This window comes from Typopeltis vanoorti, chromosome 5, assembly GCF_054136105.1.
Source record: "Typopeltis vanoorti isolate ZY-2024b chromosome 5, IOZ_Tvanoo_1.0, whole genome shotgun sequence".
Taxonomy (NCBI): Eukaryota; Metazoa; Arthropoda; class Arachnida; order Uropygi; family Thelyphonidae; genus Typopeltis; species Typopeltis vanoorti.
In genome coordinates this window covers 106,062,278-106,080,776 of record NC_143553.1, presented here as the reverse complement: position 1 = coordinate 106,080,776, position 18,499 = coordinate 106,062,278, and the positions used below count along the sequence as shown (strand labels likewise).

The following is an 18,499-nucleotide window of genomic DNA, read 5'->3' as shown; positions in this document are numbered from 1 at the left end:
CCCCGGATATTTGCGTGGCATATGTTGAAATCATAAAAATGCAGTGTACAACATTTCATTAAGAATGGATCAATGGAACATAGACCGGCCAGTTTATGTTTTCCAACCAGCAGGCTTTGGTTTCGAACCCCTACGGTGGGCATGGCTGTTTGTGAATGTTTAAATAGTAACTGAATTTTGTCACTTTGCGTGAAACCATCATCCCGTTCATCAAAGGCCTGAAATGGCTTGAAAAAAGTTCCATATTTGATTTCCGGATACTAACAGATCACCGACGGTACTACTAGTAATGTACGTGTACAATAAGTTTAATGTTACGTGGGCGGAATTCATTTATAAAAACATGAACGATGCTTAATAGAATTTTTGTCCGGAAATATTATTTTAGCTACATGCTTCCCTACTGCAATTATATTTTCAACGAAATTATAATGTAATAGTAATTCTCTATGCAAAAGGAGTTCTAAGTTCGTGTTCAAATGCGTGTGAACGATGCATGATGGAATCTTGGTCCAGCAATATTATTTTGCTGGACAAAGAATATAATAATAATTCTGTACACAAAAAAGAGTTGCAGGTTCGTGTTCTAATGCGGATGAAACTTAACATTTTCCTCTTTCAGAAGAAAAACTTAGAAAAGATTTTTGTGAGTCCTCAGATAAAGAAATAGATTATAAGTGAATAGCTCAAAAGAGCAGTGAGAAATTCCATATTTAAGAAATCGATAAAAAAATTTTTTTTTTTCGGAATTAACAACGATCCAAAATTACCAGTTATTGTCAAGAAGATACAGATTATGTTTAACAATAAAAGTAAACAACTGGACTGCAATATGAACTTGAATTTTAATTTCTTAACGTAACTGTTTAAATGAAAATTTCGGATCTTATTAACGAAAAACATGAAAAAATGTTCGTTCATTCATTATGAAAACAGAGAAGGTGAATGAAGATGGGAGACAACAACAACATGGTAGCTAATTACTGATGGATATTAAATATAAAAATTACTCATTTAACTGCGTAAATCCCACCACTAGAGGTTGTAAATTTATAGCACATTGGTACCGTTGGGTGGGATAAGTACAGCAATTCGAAAACCCAACTCTAACAGAGACGAAACATGCAACTTTTTTAAACTACTTCATGCTTCTAATAAGCAGGGTGATGAATTCGTCAACCAGTTAAAAAAATTTCCGAACATTCGAACTCACAGATTGTTGATTTGGTGCGGATAGGAAATCTTGTGTCATTAATATCATTGTGAAAGATGTGTAAGCATAAATGATATTTTTGAAGAACAATTTGATTATCTCGTGCTGTAACTTATTTCCTGATGAAATAGGTAGTTGAAAGGCAGAGTGAGGTACATAAGGTTTTCCTAGGAAGAAAGAATCATTTTTTAAATTAGTTACTTAAATGTTCTATTAACTAGTAACAAAAATTTAGCATGGCTGAATCTGCTAAAATAATCTATTAGCTGGTCTCTCGAGTCAAACTGGTAGATGTACCTAGAGGCGCACTTATCGGTAATCGCATTAAGGGAAAGTTTGCAGTCGCATGATTATTATTTTTTGAATACTACTACTGACAAAAAAAAAAAAAACTCTCAATATATACACGAGTAAGAGAACGTCTGGAGCCTCGATATCTGACGAATGTTATGACCAGCTTAAACAAAACGGAAACACAATAACTATGGGCAAAAATGAGCTAATAGTTCTGAGTAGCCTGTAAAAATCATAAAAGTCGATATATTATTGTTGCACGGAAACCTCCATGGTGTTCTAAGACTCATCGTGGGAGACCCAAACTATCAAAACAATATCTATCGTACCTTTCCTTGAAACCATTAACGGACAAAACACTCACAACTGACTCGGGCAACCCATTCCATTCATTCACATACACTCTCTAAGCGAAAATCTAAGCCTCACGCCCTTGTTAACCACACTTACCCAACTTACACGGCGACCTCTTGTTCTTCCTCTAGTCAAGTGTCGAAACATTTCCAGTGCATCAATCCTTTAAGTAACTTATATGTTTCTATTATATCTCTCCCTTTTCGCCTATCAACCAGCTTCTGCAATCCACAGACCCTCAATCTATTCTCATAGGGAGCATCCCACAGACCACTAATCATCTTGGTCACTAGCCTCTGGAACCTCTCCACACTTTCTCATCTCCAAGAAACCTAGGTGACCAGACCTGAGCATAATAATCTAGATATGGTCGTATAAAGGCTTTATAAAGAGGAATAAAACTCCCTTGTCTGTTTGTTAGCGTATTCTTCAATAACCATAATCCTGTGAGCTACCCTGGTTACTTTTGCAATGTGCCCTCTGAACTTCGATTCTCTATCTACTAAAACCCCCAAATCCCTTGTTTCATCAATTTCCTACAGTACATTTCCCTCAATGTGGTACACAGCTTGTAATCATTGTATCCCAAAATGCATAATTTGACACTTTTCCACATTAAATTGACATCCATTATGTTTTGCCAATCTGTCATCAACCTGTTTAAATCATCCTGCAAGCTCTCTACATCACCTCAACTAACTATTACCTTACCCAATTTTGCATCATCAGCAAACAACTGAATATCTCGCTTTAAATTATTCTCTATATCATTTATGTACAAATTAAATAACAGTGGTCCAAGCGTACAGAGCCCTGGCACACCACTACCTGCCTTTTCCTGGATTCTGCTCCTCCGTACACAATTTTTTGGTATCTATCCATCAACCACCTTTTTTTTATCCAATTAACCAGTTTCATAACCATCCCCATTTATTGCAGTTTGCGTAACAGAGTTCCATGTGGTATTCTGTCAAACGGCTTTGCAAAATCAAGCAGTATATCGTGCAGCCATTCCCCTTTATCCAACTCAGCTGCCACCCTATTTATATCCAAATCGATTGTCATGCTCTATCTGGTAATATCAAACGTGCAGCAACATGGATAGAAGTGTTTTTTTATATTTTTTTATTTTGATTTGCCATTTATAATGAAGTGCTATTATAAATTGGTTTAAGAAAAATGTAAACAGCAGAAGGTTAAAAAGAAAAAAAAAAAGGAAAGAAAACCTGAGAAACAGTTTACTGCCTTTTACGAAGACAATACAAACGAACTAAGGATGAAGAGTAACAAAAGAATGAAGGTGGAACAAGCTCTGGAAATATAGAATAGTATACAACCAGTGAAGTTCCCGATGAGAAAAAAAAAAAAGTCCTTACAGCATTTTAAGGAAAGGCACAGAATCCTATAGACATCAGACATGTGTCTTAGGCTTACCTCAATAATATTGCTTTAAATCCGGTTCGCTTTGTGCGGATACAGCGGAACATTTCATTAAAAATATAAAAAGGGAACATGAATCGATAAGCTAACAGCATTTCAAAGTCTTATACAAAATCACTTTTATTCGTCGAAGAAAATGGAAGGCAACGGAAAAATGAGAAAGGTTGGTTTACTCAGAAGGGACAAGAAGTTGCTATATTTGTACAGATATCACGTATAATTTTTTTAAAAGAAATAAACTAACAGAAGCAGTTGATTCTCAATTGGTACTTCAATTTGAAAAATAATTACCTAAATGACAAGAGGCATTGAATCGTGCACACGAGTTGGAATAGCAAGGGCAACTTTGTAAGTTAGGCAGCTCATCTAGCAGAATTTTTACTAACGAGTTACCAGAAATGCCATCAATATTGTACTTCCGCAGAACTTTTTATCGCATTATACACAGATACATATATAAAGTATATATATATATATACACACACACACACACACATATATATACAGTATCTATCATAATAATGTACTATATTTCTTAATATCATGATGAAACACTTGCATGATAATTTTATCACATGATGTTTATTTTAAGATACTTAAAATCAAGAAGGCCTGTGAAAATGGTGTTTGCATCCACAGAGCTAGGCCGCTGTAAGTTCGATTCTAATAGCCTATTAGAGAAACTTTTTCCGAACAACCAGTTCTTCGGAAAATCGTATTTTAATCTCGTAACTGAAGGAAAGCGACGGTAACACTTGCATTATTACAAACAATAATATATATATAGTATTAAGGACCACGAGAGGGCAACAGTTGTCTGCCGTACTCCCCCCCCCCATACCAATTTAGAATAGCCTCAAGCAAGCTATCTATGGTTGGTTAAGGGTGAAGTTGTCTGCCTACCGGTCTTCAGAAGTTAGATAGGGCAAAACAGAAAATAAAACGTTAGCGGATTTGTTCATTTTTAAAATTAAGTGGAGGATTATAGAAGCTTCTTTATCTTCAATAGCAGAGTATATAAGTTCTTTTCGCTATACCTTTTGGTATTAATTTTGGTCTAGCTACTCACTGATGAAGCCTCAATAAAGGCTGAAACCGGTCTGGGGAGTGGCCTCGCACCATAATGTAATAACAGCATACATTTCCTAGGAAATGTGTTTTTACATTATGGAAAATACCAAGAATAGCGATCAGAACTTTACCACCTACGTACTAGGACTACTTGCATTAGCTCACGCTAGTAATCGCCGATACTTTTATAGTTTACTATATTCGGCATGAAACTCTCTGATTCTGATCTTTGAGTTTCTTATTCGGTTTTAAAACAATGTGGGATTTAATATCCCCTTAATTTAAATAATGTTTATATCGCCGAAATGAAGCCTGTTGGCTCTTTATATTTATGTATAGAGATATTTTTTTCCCTGAAAAAAATTGAAACCGTGAGTTTAGACACGAAACAGTGTTAAGGCCAAACATTCACGGTAAGAATAAAAGAAGATAAAAGCTATCTGAGTACTGGATATTCTTATAATATGTTAGCAAGAGTACTCTGAAGGAGTAACTTTTTTTTTTTTTTTAATGGATATGCTTTTATTTCGGCATGCACTTCTAGACTGAATCTGTTACAAAAATTCTTTACGATAAGAGAACTTAAAAAAAATATATAAGTGATACTAGATGGTGTAGAAGATTATATACTGTAGCTGCTAAAATAAAGTTATGGTGTTATTTAAACTATTCTACTCGATCCCCCCCCCCTCTCTCTCACACACACACAAATCTAAGAAAAAAAAAATCATTGGCAAGAAATTCATTAACTACGCTAATGCAATGCTTATAACTTTATGGAATGGTTTACTACAAGGAATAAATTATAAATAAAATTTTACAGTCAAAAATCAGCAATCGAATGATGGCCATTAACTTCTCTAAATGATTATACATCAACTGAAAATGAAGTTTTGTTCTTACAGATGACATAACCAATCAGAATACTGAAACATGTAGAAACCATTTATAGAACAGGAAATTTTTTCTTTGAAGAGTATTGAGGAAAAAAAATACCCCAAAAACTTTTCATACACTATAGACTTTTTTCGAACCTAATAATAATTAAAGTCTAGAAGAATACAGTCTACTAGGTGTAAGCTTTGGGGAAGTCCTTGAAGGTTACTTAACTGGGCATGGGATTGGTTGAATGCATATCGTATAGATGTGGAACTTGTTCAACTGAAGACATTTATATGGAGTGGAAGCTTCCGTAGCTCAGTCGGTACTGTGGTTGGAATGACCTGATTTGGAATTTCTATAAAAGGGCCTCTTTCAGTTGACGGAAGGATTTTTCTCACGGTAATTTGGTTTTTCCTACAGAAAAATAGACAAACCGTTCAGAAGAATACACACAATTAATAGGCATAATAAACTAGCCACGCAGCTTTAGTTGCTTCGATCTGAATCCAAACAACTTATGAGGAGGAAATACAATAGCTGAGTTATTTCGAAAGTCACAGATCGGAAGAATACATAATTCTGGTCATAACTCGGGCGAAAGAATTTTGCGCTTGGTGGATGAATCCGACGGGACGGAGGAATCGAAAAAGCAGAATACCTTTTCTGAACTGTGTTAGTCACGGATTTCGCTTCAAGCATTGTAATTTATATATATACAGGGTGTTCGGGATAAATTTGACAGTTTCGTAAGGAAAAAGAAAATCTTCTTTGTATCTATTAAATTTAATGAATTGACAAAAAAACATTACAGGCAGAGTTAATTACAATACTATCAACAAGATTTACTCAAAATAACCACCATTAGCATCGATCACAGCTTCAATTCTGCTTCGGAACCTCGAACAAGCTGATGCTACAGTCTCCCTGGGAAGGGCCGCAAAAACTGTTTTAATTTTATCCATTAACTGGGCTTTTGTATTACTGGAAGTGCGATTGGTGTCTTTTTCAACTGCGCCCCATACAAAATAATCCATGGGGTTAAGATCTGGGGAGTTTGGAGGCCAAATATTTGGACTGGTGAAGTCGTAGAAATTTTCAGACAACCATTTTTGACTTTTCCCAGAGGTGTGGCAAGGGGCCGAATCCTGCTGCCATACATACGGCCTACCATTGGCTACCCTTGTTATCCAGGGCTTGACTACAGTTAGCAACTCCACGAACAAAGCCCGAATTCCAATGCCAGGGTTCTTCAACACCTGTTCCTGCAGATTTGCGAGGAATTCTGCTGTACGAACGCAATCAGATCGTCTGCTAGGGATCTTTCTTCTTGCTACATCCTCGTAGTCACCATTGCAAGTCTCTAGTTCATGCCTGATTGTTTTTACTGTATTCAGGGAGCATTGGGCAGCAGTCGTAATATCCTTATTTTGATGGCGGGCACGAATCATCATGATACAAGTTATTCTCTTCCATGATTCAGGTGGGTTCCAGCTATCCATCCTTTCTGACATCTTGTATATGAATGAAGAAGGGTCCAAACTTTTAAATGAAGAGAAGTGTGTGTTAATACATGTAACTTACGTAAAAATATAATTAATTATAAATATGTCAAATTTATCCCGAACACCCTGTATATATATATATATATTTATTTATTTATATATATATGGCAATTCTTTGGCAATAGAGGGAGGAAATATTTTGTGCAGGTTATATCACAAGCATGTCATTCGAGTATATTTTGCCCGTCTAAATAAAACTGTGCAATGTAAAATGACAGAAATTTTGATAATTATGCTAGATGGAATGAAAGTAGCACAAAAGGATTTTTGGCATTCATTAGTTGCTAAATCAAAAGCTTTTTTAAAAGTTAATTCATTAATACAATGTCCATATTTGACTGTAATTGGAATGATACTGTAATCTGATGACAGCGAGAAATTCATGGAGCAATAAGAGTAACAAGAGCTTACTATATTTAATATACGTCATGCACTGTACATAACTTGCTAATAACTGGTAACCTTTTAGAAAAATTTAGAAATAACACCAAAAGAAATTTATATCGAACTGATTGGATGGAGGGATAAAAGCTATTCCTAGTGATGACAGAGAAAGGGAGTTCGCATTAACGGAAAGAGGAAATTAACATTAAATGAAATTGCGTTCTTATATACTAACACATGCAGTTTCAAGGAAAAGGTTAGGCAGTGTAAATTAGCTAGAGAAATTAAACTGCATAGTATAGGTTGTTAGGATTTCTGAGTACTGGCTTAACGAGGACTTTTTTGATACCTACATAATGGTAATTATGATACTTGTCCAAATGACCGAATAGGAAAAAGAGAACAGTATGCTATTGCTTATCAGGGAAGATTTAGACCATGAACACTGAATTCCTATTCGGGTCTGGAATTCGAAATCGTGTTGTGCATAATATGCATGGAGTCTATACAGTTGAGACCATCCTTAATTGTACAAGATTGTGGGGTGAATTACCGCAGTAGAGAAATTAGGGATATCGTAGGCCTGTTGTTTAACGAAATAAGGAAAAGTCTAATATTCTTAACGGAAATTTCAATATGCGCGATACTGAATAGGAGATGGAACAGCTGAGAATACAACCAGTAGTAAAGTTTTGAAGTAACTTCGTCATAGTTATCTGAAACAAATCTAGTAACTTCACGTATTATATCCGAGAGAGAACCTACCGGGGGGGGGGGGGACAGGAACTTTGAGAGTATGATAAAAGCATTGAGAATTAACTGGGAGACAGCGTTTAATGAAAGTGACACTAATGCAAAATTGATTAACCTGAGGATATCTCATAATTTCATGTCTACATTTATTCTAAGAAGTAAATATCGTAATAATATGGATTCATCTGGATGAATAATTTAGTTTAAAGAAGTTAAAACATGTTTCGAATAGTTAAAACTATTTCGAATTCCACACCCGAATAGGAATTCAGTGTTCATAGTCTAAATCTTCCCTGATAAGCAATAGCATGCTGTTCTCTTTTTTTTTCCTATTCGGTCTCTTTGGACAAGTATCATATTTACCATTATGTACGTATCGAGGAAGTCCTCGTTAAGCCAGGACTCAGAAATCCTGACAATAATAAATCAGCTATTAAATATGCCAGGATATCTTTCATAAAGATTACTTGCTGGGCAGAATATAGCACAGTTTCTTTAGGACGAAAACGATTATGATAATTGTTTATTTATTTATTTTTTAGTTACGAGATAGTTATGAGAAATTTAAGTGAAGTTTATGAAGTCAAGAAGGAAATGAACTATATGTGATTTATTTCGATTTCAATAAGCATACGATAGCGTTCCACAAAAGAATCTGCTGATTAAAATGTGACAAATGGGTATTAATGATCATATAGTGATGTGGTTAGGAAATTTGCTGAGAAAGAAATGACCAGAGTTGGGCATTATGAATCGTGTTTAATATACTCGTTAATCATTTCAATTCAAATATTAAAAGAATAAAATTTCTTTCTTTGCTAGTGACGTTATGTTGGACAAAACGGTTAATGTTCGGATGACTTTAATTCTTTCTAGAATAATCCTGAAGACCAGAAGAATGGAATAAGAAATTATAATTTAAAATTTAATATGAATGAATAAAAGCGTATGCGATTTGGTAAAAAAAAAAAAAAAAAAAAAAGTTAACGAATATAAGGATTTGGGTGTTTTGGTTGATAAATAACTTAAGTTTAGGAGCACATTGGTACGATAACTACTAAAGCTCAGCAGATATTAGGTTTAATTAAAAGAAGTTTCGCTTATGATACTGTTATAGAAGTATCCGGTTAAGAATAATACACGGTTAAGTCAATATTGGATTATGACTCACATCTTTACCTACCCAGGATATCAAGAATGAAGATAAAAAAATCGAAGATATTTAGAGAAGAGTGACACGTGTGTGGAGGAAATGATCATGATAGTTATGAGAATCGGCTGGTAAGATGTAATCTGATAACTTTATCTAATGGGAGACAGAGAGGAGATTTAAGTGAAATTTATAAGTTCTAAGGCATATATAAGATAATCAGAAGGAGTTTGTCACTTGGCTGATTCGGAGCATAGGTTAACATTTAGATATAATAATCATCTAATTTACAACGCTGAACATTTATATCCGTTTGCATATAAATGTCTGCAATAAAATAAAATGTTCTCAAAGAATAAAGAAGAGTATTAAGATGAGCTATGTGTGAATATTCACAAGACAACTTTTATGTGAAGTAATGATCCCTGTACACCTTCCTCCCACCTCAGTACTATATTAATCTGTTTCGGAGTTCGTTTCCCTCAGTTAATTCGGCTTTAATACACAAAGATAAAACCGAGTTCGAACACATTTAATAGTAGTTACGTGTACTGCCGAAGTATAAATAAATTTAGGTATCGTGTAATTCATGTCGGTGCCAGAATGGAGTCAATGTAGTGAAAAGCCGATAAAAACGATAACTGCAACTCGAATATAAATCCCAAACACTACTTCTGGGTTTTTTTTTTTTTCTATTAAAACGTCAGTTAAATTTTATCACAATTATTCCTCGATTGCAGATAAAAGTTCTAATGTACTTCAGTCCATGAATTTTCAGATTATTTTCTACAGTCGATATTTTAACTCTCACTTTAACGATATTTTAACTATCTAACGAAAGGGCATATTTATTGAGTGCCATTACAAAACTATTAATTTTTTTTTTTTTTGATTACTTGTACTTTGAAAAAAAATTAGCATGGTCAAGGTTCCACCCCCTTCCTTGGCTCAAGCCAGTTGATGATGATGTGCATATTCATCGGTGTTAACAAAGGTTTGTAGGCCAAAGTGCTTCCTTCACAATTCATGGAATTCAACATTCTATGTGTCATCATAGAAACATTTATGGAATTACTTCTGGTTGCTTGCATCCCGAAAACAGATTTTCTAGGACCAGACCTCAAAGAGAACTGGTTCCTGGCATTCGGTATTTTAAGTTTACGGTTCTTATCTTGGGTTCAGTGATCAATTTTGAATTTCCACTTTTTTCAGCATATTACTATTTTCTGGGAATATCACTTAGAGAGTTTTTCGAATGACACCAGACTATCATTCCTCTCTGAAACGTTAACTCTTTCGAGTTAACGTTTCAGAGTTCATCGTTCGGCATAAGATCAAAATGATTTTCGAATAACCATTGACCTTTATGAAAAATAAAGGTCAATGGAAAAAATCGCATCGATATTCTTGAAATCCGAAGAATATCGTGCGGCTTTTGGACAAAATTTAATAAAAAAAAAAACAGAGAGAATATTATATACAACAGTGGTGATAGGCGAGTGTGTATAAAGTTTAAGCAAAAAATATTACTTAAATTAAGGGGATATTAAATCCCGCATAGTTTTATTAGCTTATTAGCTCTTTATACTTAAGTAAAAAATATGATTTTTTTTAAATAGGGTTTAAAAAAAAATTCCCCTAGCCTAGTGATTACTATCCAGTCCACTAAGACAAACAGGAGTCTTCATCACACGAATAAATCATTGACGAATGTTTTCTTTTTCGTACCAGTTTTTATAGTGTAAATTATGTAGTTTAAAGGGAGGAAGGGGATATATAATAAATCGCTATTCTAATTCTAATTTCAAGAATACCGTTATCTTCGTTTATCAGCCTTTGACATTGATGTAATTAGACCTAGATAAGGAGACTGCTAACAGAAACTACACTCATAATTGAATATTTCAGCATAAACCGAAATAGGTATTTCTGCGAAATTTCAGTCAGTGTTTACCTTAAAGGTTGCTTTTAGTCCTCGATAATCGGAAGCATCTCCACACATATGATATATCAACCTGCTAAGCTCGAGTACCTTGGTACTCAGCAATTTATTAAAACAGCTACTGAATGATAATCAGATTCATACTTTTAATATTAATAAAACAATTATCAAAAATAGCGTGTTGTCTTATACAAATAATTTTTGCATCGGCGCAGCAAGATTCGTTTTCCGTATTTTGCTACCTTTATTCCCTAAGTTAAGCTAACTAGGCCATTTAGAATACTGCATGTTAATAGCTTTTATTTTAATTAAGTATTTTATTTATTTTGCTTCCTCAGGAGGGGAGGGTTTACAGATATTTTAAAAATTATGGGCAAATTTTCGTATGACTTAGCAAACTGTTTAATTCGATATAATAGACTTGACTGTAAATAGCATTCCACTGTTGATGTTCAAAATATTAAGTCTACATTCGGCAGATGGTTAGTATCTAGAATCTATAGAATGGGACGTGTAGTCCCATTCTATATAAAGCCGTAGATACTTTTATATAAGTGCGTGCAGAAAACTCCTTAAGTATGTATGGTCTCTAGGTGGTCACTGCATCACCTGCGGATCTTGGCTCTGGAGGGAATGATCAGATCGATTCTTTTATTATATAATTTGCTTCGTTTTTACTTTTCCTTTATAACATATTGAATTTTTAATTTGTATTATAACTGGAAACACAGATTCATTTCTTTTGTTCTTTATTTAACTGCAGATTTACAATATTATTTTGGTCTGATCTCTTTCTCTCCTTTCGATACAAAACTGTCAGATATGTCCACCTTCACAGACTGACAGTGTGTGAATATTAACGATTTCTTTATAAAAGTCTCCCGGCTGGATAAGCATTGCATGTCCTGCTTTGGATGAATTTCTTCTATCCACTAGGACCGCGTGACTTATGATCACATGGGTTCAAAATCCACTTTAGTCTTCAAGATTCTCATTCATTTAATTCCTACATGGTCCTGAGCAGATTGTGATTTCCAGTCACCATTTTTACGTCGCTGCTGATGTTTTGTCCATTCGTTTGTCTGTAAGGTTTCCTTACCATCGAGGAACTGCTTTGGATTGCCTCATACTCACTCAAAAGATTTCGGCGAAAGAAATGCAAAAGATTGGACACTTTAAAATATGTCATAGAATACAGACTAACATTAAACCGATAATATGAATGTCCCTTTAATATTTCAAGTAGATATTCCTAAAAGTAATAATTTAAAGTTAACTGAAAGTGATTTAAATATAATGCAACGAACGAACTGAAATTTAAGAGAAAAACAATTGTCCTTAATGATGAAGTATAAAAGAATAAATATAGATGATATACAGCGATAAGTGAAAAATAACTTTTTCTTGATGATTGGCTTCGTTTAAGTCGCAATCTTATAGAATCTGTAGGATAAAAGACTTTGTAATCTAAGGTATAGATTACAAAAGCTTTTGGTTCAAAGCATTTGTATTTAGGTGTGTGAGATTCTGAATTCTAGGCTATTGACACTACTTATTCGCTAACGCCGATTCATTCACCGCAAGCTTAAATCTTGGATAGTCATGCTACAAGATGGCAATAAAACAAGTTATTTTAAAATTATCGTTTTCGGAGCAGCTTTTTTCTTCCTACTGCTTCGTGTATTCTCACGCCCATCATATTATATATTATATTCAAGTGTGCTGTACAAGAGAGGGAAAAAAAAAAAGCACAACTATAAACAGCATAGAATTAGTCATTTCTCGGGAATTTTCAGCGGTTGGCATGAAGTTATAGAGATAATTCAGAATTAATTTCATAATGAATATTTATTAAAAAAATATTCTCATAAAACTATTTTTTAATTGCACATCTGTATATTAACAAAGCTGGTGGTATAATAAAACTATGAACTATCCGAGTGATTAATAGCCTATATTACTATTTACTGCTTGGATGTTTTAACATTTTATATTATATTCATTGCTGAATGCCAAACATAAGATTAGCTTTTTCCATACTTATTTACTATTACGTCGGAAAGCAGGTTAATGGTTTTCGATTGTCAAACGAAAAACTTCCTGTTGTGAGTGTTCCCTTTTAAGTAAACATATTTTATCTCCATTATCACTATTAAAAAGTCAAATGCACTTAAAAGAATTAAAGATTTCTCTTGAATCCATAAGGTTTTGCATTGAAAACAGTACTTAATTATATCATTATAAATGTAGGATTAATTAAATAGTGAAGGTGTTCTGAGTGTCTCTAAACACAATTATTATTCCTCCCTCCCCATTCTTTTTTTTAACTAGTACTATATTTGTAAAAACTAACCTACCATGAGAAAATGAGACAGCACTCGCACAGGATATCGTTCGAAATTTTCTCTCCAAAGAACGTTTTTAAAAATGTATAAAAACAGTAGTTAATATGAAATTGTAGTAATGTTGACTTCACTTACTTCGTTGAAACCCTAATTTTAATACTGCATCTAGTGCACGTTTTCCGCAATTTTCGATGTCTCTTTATCGACACATATATTATTAACCCAAAACACATACATTATTAATATGTAATAATATAGGTTGGTTATTTGATAATAGCGGAAAGAGAACACAACAAGAATGTTTGCACTATGGAAAAGATGAGCTCCTTTACCAACTTTTTATATTCAATTTCAAACCTATAGGAAACAAAATAAGGTGACGGATTGCTACTACTAGAAGGACCCCACCTCCTTGGCATGAAGGAGGGGTCAGCTGTTCGCACATCGTGCTACCGGATAATTTACATGACAGGAACTGACAAGTGATGGCAGACACAAGAGAAAAGAGGTCGAAAACCCTGCTACTTACATTTCAACCAATTGCTGTGCCTCGGGTCCTATGAAAGTTTTGAGGAAAAGATGGCTTAGACCACCGGAAACCAGTCTCTCAAGTAGGGTGCGGGAGCAGTACGACAGTCGGACGTACAGACGTTCGGTGACTGACGAGCCAGAGTTAAATGTTCTGTACGACAGCTTCGATGGGCGGCGATAGGGTATCTAATGGTTGGACCGCGTGGAAAAGGGAGGAGCTTGTAACGCGCATGCTGCTAGTATGCTCACCTCAATTTGACACGCCTACTTGGCAAGCGGTGAAGACCATTCAGATCATCTAAGTCGACCACGTTCTTCGTGACCATCGGCCATAAAGCGACTATCCGTACGGCAAATATCAGATAGGTAGTTACCAGGTATCCCCCCAACGTGAGAGCGGCCAACCCTTCCCTGGGCAGAGCTGCAGAAAATGCTAGTACCCCCGGATATGATGGCCGCTCAGTCTAAGTTGCTCTACCAGCTGAACAAGTTCTACGGAGAACGAGTACAAGCCCGGAAGGCCAACATTACCAAGACCGTGCGCGAAGTGTGTAAAGTAGTACAAGACGTACTTAAAGAAGTTGAAGTACAGGAACCTCGGTTTATTTCTTCACTAAACGACTGTAACGGACGCTACGATGGTTTTGATGTAATTTCTCCAACGGAATTCGAAGTAGTATTGTATTTAAATCAAATGGGAGTATTCAACTTCGTGGATGATGGTTCTCTACCCGGCTGCGCTGTTCTGAAGCTCAGTGACGGACGAAAGAGATCTATGTCTCTTTGGGTAGAATTCATAACAGCTTCGGGTTATTTATCGGCCAGAAAAATTCGTTCCCGCTTTCAAACATTAGTTGCCCAAGCCTGTGACAAGTGTAGTTACAGAGATGTTGTAAAAATGGTTGCCGACACTACAGAGGTGAAACTGAGAATCAGAGAACGATACGTTGTCCAGATAACACCTGCATTTCGATGTAGCGGCCTGTGGCCACGATCTGCTGCTCACTGGCCAGTTCCACACATTCCCTGGCCCAATCCAAACTTGGTGGCTGAAGTAAAGACCGAAGGGTTTGATCTTCTGTCCAAAGAGTGCATTAGTTTACAAGGAAAACAATCATCTATGGAAGGAGACGCCTGGGTTCTTAATTTTAACGAGGCTGAAAATCGACTATTACAAGGAGGCTGCAGGAAGAAGTGTCTTAGCATTTTGAGGACTCTGCGAGACAGACATCTAGACCTCCCCGGTAATCCTGTTACGAGTTATCACATGAAAATGTTGGTGCTTTACGAATGTGAGAAACATCCACGGGAACTGGAGTGGGACGAAACCTGCTTAGGCGACCGCTTGAATGGCATACTCCTACAGTTGATTTCGTGTCTCCAGTGTCGCCGTTGTCCTCACTACTTTCTCCCGCAGCTCGACCTCTTCAAGGGCAAATCTGTTAGTTCCCTGGAAAATGCGGCTAAGCAATGTTGGCGTTTAACGCGAGAGCTTCTTACCAATCCGAGATCATTGGAGAAATTATAAATTTATTTTCAACGATGTATAATTAAGAGAAATTCTGACATCATCCTTGTTAAGGTCGAATGGAAGCTATAAAAATATGCAGGAAGTAACTTAAAAAAAAAAAAAAAAAGCCGTGTTATGATTTCTTGGAAACTAGCTGCAGCATAGCTACCAGTAAAAACTATCTGATGGATTCCCATGTTTGTGGTGTAATTTTTTAGCAACACCAAGCGTACTAGTGCGGTGATCCTGAACACTTTTGTTTACAGTATATGACTGAGATAAAGATTCATGCTTCGAACAACATGAAGATCATCACGTGAGAAAACAAAACAACACATATACCATAAAAGGTAATTGACATAATTTATGTTTCTGTAGATAAACATGAAGTGCAGACATTTAGTGACTGTGTTTTAACTGCCCACTGAATATTTCATTCTAAAAGACTAATAAATTATTGAATATTTATCACCCAGTGTGTTATATGCCCAAATAAGTAATGATTAAAAATGATAATTGGTGAATGAGATGGTTGTGACTTTCCAAAACACAGTTAGCCTTCAGGGGAAGTGAAAAAAAAAAATTTTTTTTTTGTTTTCTTCGGTGTTTGTTATTTCTTTAATGTTAACTCTTGTTGATAAAATGTGTTGAAACTTCGACTGCTAACACCGAAAAGTATAATGGTGCAATCAAGGAACTAATCCATCGACTTGAGGTGTGTCATAACAGTCTATGTAAGTAGCCAATGTTTGAATACTTTTAAACCATGTAAAAACAACTTTATGCAGTACGATGTAAAAATTAGAAATATCTTCCGAAAGTGATTCTGGTTGTTTTTGTCTGACTCCATAATAACATTATATTTTCAACAACCAACAGAGACAACTATACCTTATTTCTGGGATACACATTTTGTATTACTGATTCATACCATACAGTATTTGGGACGGGAAGATAGGAGAAATTCTTTTCAAATTACAGACAGCATAACAGGAATCATGTCTTTGTATGGGAAATTAAACTGCAACAGTGATAATACGGAAAACGGTAGGAAAAATATAATATACGATTAAATTTTTAAATACAGAGAACAATTACGGGAAAGTTTATTGGCATGTACTGTGTATTTAGATTCCATGTTTTGAGTGATGTATATTTTCCCTGATCAGTTAAAAAAATAATAAATAATAATAATAATAAAAAATCCCTTCCCTCCCCACCAATTACTTGGCCTAAATGAAGTATTCTAAGTATTTAGAATATTTCATTATCCAGCTGAAGTTGAGCTTTGAAGTTGACATTTCAAAATAAATCTTTGCCCAAGAAATGGAAAGCAATTTTTCTCTATTATACGTATAGAGCTAAGCAGGATTTTCGATAAAATTTAGTAGGAAAAAACAACAACTACAACTTAAAAGATGATTTTATATAATTTCATTCATCGAAATACTCCACAAATAACACTCAAATCAAAAAAGTTTACAATAGCAGTTTTAAGTTTTTACTGAAAAAAATCTACTACATCTTTCTATGTTGTAAACAAAAGAGATGTAGAAAGCAGTGAAAACTGCGAAAGATTACATCTTATCTTGGTTTCTCTATTTAGATAGTTTCGTTTAGCTCAGAAAAAAAAAAAAATCTAAAAAGCAGTAAAACATAGCAGAGCATTTCACAAATTTGAAAACGAAAGGAGATTTGAAACAGAGCCTCTCAGCAGTGGAAAACAATAATCAATTAATGAGAGAGAGACTCGTCTCCGTAGGTAGGTAGGTAGCTATTTTTTCGAAATCTGTCTTCTTTAATTTAACACTATTTATTCAAAGAAAAAAGGGGGAGGGGAAAATAAATATTTTTTTTCTCTCATATATTTAACTGAATCCTAGCGAATGTGGGTTACTTTTTATAGAACAGCTTTGCATTTTTAATACAGACTTTCTTATAACTATTATTATAATTATATCTATTAATATTATTAGTATATTTGTCGAAAGATAAAACATATTAAAGATAATGAATACACAACTGATACTATAAGCAGAATAGCAACAGACCATCTGCAAAAATCAACAAAAAAGGCTGAGTAAATATTAAGTTTCGATAGCAAAAATAAAAGGGTTTTGTGTGTAAAAGCAATAAGACTATACACATATGGATCGATATAAGTGTTGTGAACTATACATTTATATTAGTAGCACCTCAAGTTGAAAACATCATACAACATTCCCACCCTTTTCTCGTTAAAAACGATGGTTGAGGTGAGGAGAATTACCTGGAAGAATTTCAAAAGGTTAGGAAAGATGAGAAATTACATCTTGTAAAAAAGTATGAAATAATCAGAAAAATCAGACAGAGATCATAATCCGAGTGCATTTCGTGGATACTGAGAAATCCATGGTCGAGACACTATAAACCTTACTGTTCAGGACATGCATTTTTGACAGGTTTGACGAGAAAAACACAACTGATAAACGAAAGAAGCGCATGCAAACAACGGACGCAAAGTGACGAACTAATCCAATCACCTACAACTGGCATTACTGGAATGCCCGACTTATTAAGAAATTTTCGACTAACATGATCAGCAACTCAGTAGTCAATGAAATTTTATTTTATTTATTTATTCGTATGGAGTTTCCTCCCTTTTTTTCCCCCGTCCCTACTGGGGCGAGTTGAGCCCCCTCATGGGGGGTTAAGTATTTATGGCTGTAGATCCGTGTGTGTTCACGGAGCCGGTTTGCCTGCTTGCGGAATGAAAAACGCCAGATAAACACTGCCCGCGCCCAAGACCGGCTAACTTGACAATGGCTGAGGAGGATCCTCAAATTCCTCACGTCTTCGACGGGAATCGAACCTGGGACACTCCTTCCCCAATCATGTGGTTGCGAAGCGCACAGCCACTAGGCTAACCGCGCGGCCAATCAATGAAATAATGTTTTCCAATAACATAAATTATTATCATAGCATCTCAAGTGGCTTAGAGTTCGGTATAATCATGTAGCGTGTCATTCTGTAATATTTATGCAGTAAAAGTTCTAGTTTAATCAAGAATTGAAATGGCTCAACGAATT

The 18,499-nt window shown here is 35.1% G+C and overlaps 2 protein-coding genes across 2 annotated transcripts in view; one reads left to right on the top strand and one right to left on the bottom strand.

The window, feature by feature from the left end:
• The window catches only part of rg (A kinase anchor protein rugose), a 1,380,990-nt gene that overhangs the window by 371,164 nt on the left and 991,327 nt on the right, over positions 1 to 18,499 (bottom strand). The window lies entirely within an intron of this gene.
• Positions 14,352 to 15,449, top strand: LOC150106708 (protein mab-21). The gene has a single exon (XM_090393297.1). It carries the CDS (start codon positions 14,352 to 14,354, stop codon positions 15,447 to 15,449), a length of 1,098 nt encoding a protein of 365 aa, XP_090249423.1.

Excerpts from the sequence above, each read along its gene's own strand:
- LOC150106708 (XM_090393297.1), top strand. The coding sequence starts at position 14,352 with ATGCTAGTACCCCCGGATATGATGGCCGCTCAGTCTAAGTTGCTCTAC.